This window comes from Polypterus senegalus, chromosome 2, assembly GCF_016835505.1.
Source record: "Polypterus senegalus isolate Bchr_013 chromosome 2, ASM1683550v1, whole genome shotgun sequence".
NCBI lineage: Eukaryota > Metazoa > Chordata > Cladistia > Polypteriformes > Polypteridae > Polypterus > Polypterus senegalus.
The window spans coordinates 58,269,812-58,276,507 of record NC_053155.1 but is presented as its reverse complement, the minus strand read 5'-3'; the positions used below and the strand labels follow the sequence as shown (position 1 = coordinate 58,276,507).

The following is a 6,696-nucleotide window of genomic DNA, read 5'->3' as shown; positions in this document are numbered from 1 at the left end:
CTCTCCCATTATGACCCCCAATGAATTCAAGAAACTCCATGAAGCCTACATTTTAAGTTGTATAAAAAATGTGGTAAATGCAAACATTTGTGAAACTAGACAGCAGTTTTTGAGGGATGTGTGATTCTTGTGTTGGTGACTCCATCACAATGCAAATGCAGTTTTGATTTTGTGCAGATACCTATTACAATACCATTTCTCACTGGAATTTTTAAAAAGACTTAGAAGTCTAGATGTTAATCTATGTCAGCAAAAATATCCATGGAAAATGTTATGAATTTAGATGCAGTTGTTTATGGAGCAATACATTTGTCTCCTCCACTACAACCACCCTTCTCAGTGTAATTTTTCAAACATTCTGTAGCCTGAATTTGACATTTTTCAGCTTTATTACACATGCAACATTTTTTCAAGATCAACTCAGTCATTTTGGAATAATTCGCACTTTTGGGCTGCCCCCCATTATGACCCTCCCTTCCCGTTAAATTTTTAGACCAATGCCATCCTACAGGCAAAATGTCATGATAATCACAATCCTACAAGCAAAATATCATGATAATCAGTTTGGACATTTCTGCGTGTTTGCAGACAAACATACAAAATGTGATCTGAGTGTTGAAATTAGGTCCTTAGTGTGCAAAATGGATATGTAATATCAGACAAAGCCAAAAACTTTAGAATGCATACAAAAGGGTATTACGATTTTATTTATATTGATTATAAGAATTCAAAATATACTAAAGGACAAATGGCAAAGAAGCATAGGAAAATGTTTGGAAATAAATACAAGTCCTATTTGTGGACCAGCTTTTAACCTGTATAGGCCTGCAATAACCTAGAACCTAGCTAAATCAAGAATTGGGCACAAGGTAGGAATTATCCTTTGATAGGATCCCTGTCAATTCATAAATACTTCCTTCCAATTGATCAATCTGGGCTCATCAGTCTCTCTTTTGGACTGAGGGGAACATTTAAATTTTCTTATTAACAAAAAGGGAATCAAACTGGAATCTTACCATAAAGAAGCTAAAATGAACAATTATACAATGCATTAGAAGACATAAGTTTGTATGACATGAAGTTTAAATAAGGATTTCAAATCAAGTAAAGTGGTTTATTGTCATACGTACCATCCACAGTATTGCAGTATATAATGGAATGAAATAATGTTCCCCAGGACCATGATGCAGCACGCATATAAACAGGGAACAAGTGCAAGGCAAGTAAAGAACTATGCTATACTACAAATAGATGAGAGATAAATAATAGGTAATACATTGAAACAGATAGTAATAAATAAATAAGTAATAACTAATAAAAACAACAGTAGTAACTAATGTATTGGAAATAAATAAAATACTAGGAGCAGGCCTATGGAGAGAGGGGCAGCACAGAGTTCAGTTACAACATACTGTACTGTAAACATATTTTGTCTTAGGATATACACACATTCTAACATCGTTTAATATAATAACATTGCTGCAGTGCTTGTAGTGGCCTGAAAATTACAATAAGCAGAACTGGCACTTCTCACAACCTCACATTACTGCATATTATTCAGCTGGTGATGTAGCAAGGAGGACCCCTCTGATGGTCTTTAATTCCATGTATCTTGGAGGCTGTAAATCTAGTGTTGAGGCATCTTCAAACATAAAATCGATGAATCATGGAGCATATATGTCAATACCCCACTCCTGGTCTGTAAGTGTAATATATATCCATCCATCTCCATTTGGCTTACAATGCAGAAGCATCTTAAGAAATGCCTCTTCTTTTTCCCACATCAAGCACTGCTTTTCACAATTTACTGAAAAGAACAATAAGAAAGTGAAAATGAATACTATTAGATAATAATATGAAGAAACACAATACATTATATACAGGCAGTATGGTGGTGTAGTCAGTCAGTCATTGTTCAACCCGCTATATCCTAACACAGGGTCACGGGAGTCTGCTGGAGCCAATCCCAGCCAGCACAGGGCACAAGACAGGAACAAACCCCGGGCATGGCGCCAGCCCACCGCAGGTGGTGTAGTTCTTAGTTATTCTTTATTAGAGCTCCACCTGCCTTGAATCATATGTTCAATTTACATTTACATTGGTTTGCTTAGCAGATGTTTTTATGCAAAGCAGTTTACAAAAGAGGGCAACATAATCAAGTAAACATCATTCTGGGTGACAATTTGGGAGCAAGTGTTACTATACTTAGGTTACAAACCTAACAGCTAATATCAGTTAGACAGAGGTCTATCAAACAAGAGAGTCTTCAAACTTTTCTTGAACACATTGAAGGAGTCAGAAGTTCAAATGGATATGGGCAGCTCATTCCACAAGCTGGGAGCGATGCAAGAAAAACAGCATGGACTGAGATCTGGTTCGCAGTAAACTTAAGTAGTTAAGAAGCAGCATAGTGTCTCAGTAGATATGCACAAAGTTTGTATGTTTTCCCTGTATACATGTACATTTTTAAAAGTATCCCGAGTTTTTCCTCATCCCAGAGAGTGGTAGGCAAAGTTAATTTGTAATACAAAAGTTGGCCATTTATGAGTTATTATGAGTACAGAAGGATAGACTAGGAAATCATGATGAGTTTGTTTCTGGCTTGGGACCAGTGGGGCTTCAGAGTTTAAAGCTCCTGATGTACTGTGCCAACCCCTTATCTTTTGTCTGTGCCAACCCCTTATCTTTTTGTCATATATATGATCTATTGCACCAACCTTCTGGTTCTTTTGTCCATTACATATTATTTAAATCATGATCACAGAATAAGCTAGCGTATGAACATATGTGAAGCCCCACATGGAACCCTCCACCTCCACTCCTTGAGTTTATATATGTCTAGGAATGCTAACAAAATCCCAATGGAGGCTTATTATCTATTCTTTCATTTCATAACCATGTAACAATCAAAGAGGTGGCTAATACTGTGTTCCATTTATCTTTAAAATCAGATGTCAGAGCTGGGAATGATGCCACACTAGAATACACTGTGTTCCAGTAAAACATTTGGAAAACCAATATTGATGCATCCTGGAAAACCTTTATTGTGATTGGAAAAATAGCAGTTAATAACAATGCATTACACAGTATTTTACGTATCCAAAAACTGTAGTAACATGTCCTCAGATGAAAGTATGACAGCACTATGTGTAAGACTGATTTAATGATCCACAAATACACAGAATTGCTAATATACATTTTTCACTAAAACGTTTGAGGTGTGCGGCACCATTTTGAATTAAGATCATGTTCTGTGGCAGGGCAAACATGGACTTGACAGACCAGACCCAAGTTTCTGAAAATTCCAACTAGCAACTCTGAAATTCTGACTTCCTACTTTAAAGGGAACATAGCAGATAACCATGATACCTGCAAATTCCAAAAACGCCCCTGCTTTGGAATGATACTTGTGGGATGAGCTTTGATCCCCTACAACCTTGAACTGTAGTTATGAATCTGAATGAAATGAGTATTCCATAAATAGCTGCAAGCTCATGTTTATCCATTATGTGTTTCTTAACATTTGACGTATACCTTTATTCTAAATGACCTTCAGGGTAAAGTTATAAGTGTTAACACATAGTTCTTCCAGCTGGAACACAGGAAGGTTATGTAACTTACTCAGGGAGACACAGTGGGGCACAGTCAGGAACTGAACCTCCACCACATCATAATGACTGCAGGCAGCCATTATGGGGTCATGGGGAGCTCAGATTATCAGCTATGGGAAGCCATCAATACAAAACTGGAGCTGCTCATGTCAGGCCAGTTTAAAGTGAAAAAGCTGCCAATAATTAAATATTTAGCCTATGGAAGGAAACTGGAGTCCCACTGTGAAATTCATGTGAACACTGGGAGATCATGCACTCTTCAGATCAAAGGCACCCCAGTTATCACTGCTTCAACTGAATTACTATTCTAAAGATTTGAATGTTGAACAGACAAAACGAAGTAAACAAACAACAGGACTTCTTTATTTTATATAGGATAACGGAAAATAAAAAGTCACATCTTTTTTGGTTTATAAACAGTCGGTAGTTATTTATTTTAATAGCGTCCAAAGGCAAACATTAATGGTATGAAAGGGGAATTACAGGGTTTTGCATATCCTAATAAAACAAACGCGCGGCACTCTACAGTATAAAACGCTTCAATAATTTATGGAAGTTACAGTTACAAATTAAGCACACACGTTTGGCAAGGAAGAACTGGAAATTTGACACCTGTATATAACTCGTCAAAAGTCGCACTTTTTAGATTGTCGCCTATTAACTTTTAAAACAGCAGCCTTACCTGGTCATTCAAGACTCCGTCTCACGCCTTCTCTGTTGGCGCTAAGAGGGGTCGATGACACGGCCACAGCACGGCGCGACCGCCAGCCCCCCGTGTCGAAATACTTAACCAGCTCCGCTAAATTTTGTTCTTTTAACTCTATTTACATAAGCTTCTTACGTGATCGCTGACGCGCCTCGTGCTACCTGGCTGTGAGAAAAAAAGTTTCTTTTTTGCAACTTCCGCACTTGCTGAGGTTTCTCCTTGCTGTTCTCCGATCCCGAAAGTAAAGAAAAAGCCGAGAAGCACAATGAGTGTGAAACAGGAGTGGCTACCGAGCGAAGGAGCTTGTGGTAGTGTCTAGTGAGCGGGAGGCACTTTACACTTTGGCGTCTCTTACGGATTTTACACTTTTTTTTAAAGTAAGATTTTATTGTTTCGTCGGCGCCGGGTGCCTTGGTGGATTCTCCTAAAGGATTATTGCCTTCATCTTGGGGCAGGGGACGTTTGGACAAGTCGTAGAATTATTAGCCGACGAAGATGAATCGCATCGTCTCTGCTTTTATTTTGCTGGGTGTATTTGGTAAGTTATGGTATTAACTCTTATTAGTAATATTTTTAGCTGATTGGGAAAAACTCACTTGCTTATTGGGCTTACTGGATGCATGTATACAGAATATATGAGATACAGCTGTACAATTAATAGTTAAAGCGATCGAAAGGAGTTTATTTTTAATCATTACTGCTGTGTTCTCTGCTTTATTTTTATGTCAAAATTCAGAGTTCTCTTTAGATTTATTGTTGTTCATGTGTGAAATGTTGATTACGCACCCGCGTGTTTCACTTTGCAGTTTAAGCGACTTAGCTATTTTCATGTGTAACCGATGACTGGCGTTCTCTGGAGGCCAGATCGGAGGTTAATAAAGTGCTGGGGGATGGCGGTGGTGGCAGCGCGCCCTGCAAGGAGTTAACAGCGGTCGAAGCCTGCTGCTACTGAAAAAAGGGAGGAAAAAAAGGAATACATACTAAACGTTACGACCGTGTTTCAGGCTTAATGACTGAACTCTTATTCGTAGCTTGATCACACTGAAAAAGAATAAATTCCCTCGAGGTGGTTGAGTATAATACGGCTATGTCACTGGGTAAGAGAGGGTGGAGGGGGATGCGGATCCATCTATCGATCTTTTCATTTCCTGAGCACGCTGTTCGTAGTATAGGGTCACAGGGAACAGTTAGGATTATTTTTAAAGCGATTATTTTGAAAATGACATCTTTATCCCGGGTGATTTTCTTAGAGATAGTATGGCTCGCCTCCAGTATGAACGTATGCTGACTTGGCTTAGTGGCCATTGATTTACTTTCACTATTGTTATCCTCTCATATAAGCAGGATATGCGCATTCATGATTTGTCTGTGGAATTCTTTGCAATCTGAATTTTTAATAGCACTGTCTCGAGTGAAGTTATTGGTGATGTACTGATTCTTCATTTTGAGGGTAGCTGGGAAACGGTGCCAGTAAGATTCAGGGCAAATGCCTTTTGCCTTTTGAGCTGGTTGAATTGTGGCTATCGAATGAAAACGCCATTAACAGACACATGGTCATATACAGGCTTAAAAAGAAGAATATCCAAATAATGTAAGACTTTAAGACCAACACCCTCTGAACCCCATCTTACTAATACACATTTCTTGCACCCATCAACCCCCATATATATTGCCTAGATTCCTGTATGTCTAATCATTTTCCGCTGATGATGACTCCCAGTAGGTGTTGAAAGCTCAGTCTTTTCTTCCTAATTTATGATAGGTGATTAATTTTCTCCCTTTGTGGATTTCTAGCTATAAATATACAAACCGTATCAAAGGCCATATATATATATATAATACATACAGTATATACATATATATGTGTATATGTATATATATATTTGTATATATATAATGTATGTGTATATATATGTATAAATCCTTTAATATTCTATACCCCTTTACGTCATTATTAAAATTGTTACTGAAAGCGCCAGCCAAGCAGGAACCAACTCCATCACACACGTTCAATGATCCATGCTAATACATGGTCTGTCTCATATTAGCCAAGCAAATCATGAACTGTGGAAGAAACCAAATGCACAAAGGATGGACAGTTCTCATTTAAACTGAAATTTATGGTTGCCTTGCCTCTCAGATATGAACATGGACTTTTTTTTTTTTTTTACCTGTTCCTTCAGCACTGGCTTACACGTAACAGGCTCATTTCACTTGAAACCAATTACAGTACATGAATGCATTCAGAAGACCCCTAGAAATTACTAGGAATTTGATACTTTGCCCAAGAACACAGCTACTAGTTGAAATCACAATGGTGAAGTTGCTTCTATTGGATTAAAATAGTCTAATGGTAGATATCAATTCTTCAATGTATCG

At 37.9% G+C, this 6,696-nt stretch overlaps 1 protein-coding gene and 1 long non-coding RNA gene across 2 annotated transcripts in view; one reads left to right on the top strand and one right to left on the bottom strand.

Annotated features, from left to right (window-relative positions):
• Positions 1–688: 688 nt before the first annotated feature.
• LOC120522949 lies at positions 689–4,379 on the bottom strand. The gene is made up of 2 exons (XR_005632539.1): positions 4,294–4,379; positions 689–1,807 (listed from the first exon to the last, which is right to left on the bottom strand). It is a non-coding gene; the product is annotated as an uncharacterized LOC120522949 (long non-coding RNA).
• Positions 4,380–4,586: 207 nt separating this feature from the next.
• LOC120522948 (prostaglandin F2 receptor negative regulator-like) overlaps positions 4,587–6,696 on the top strand; it is a 125,516-nt gene continuing 123,406 nt past the window's right edge. Inside the window, exon 1 of the mRNA XM_039743749.1 lies at positions 4,587–4,855. Within this exon, the coding sequence (XP_039599683.1) occupies positions 4,813–4,855 (43 nt within the window). The 5' untranslated portion in view covers positions 4,587–4,812. The remainder of the gene's footprint in view (positions 4,856–6,696) is intronic.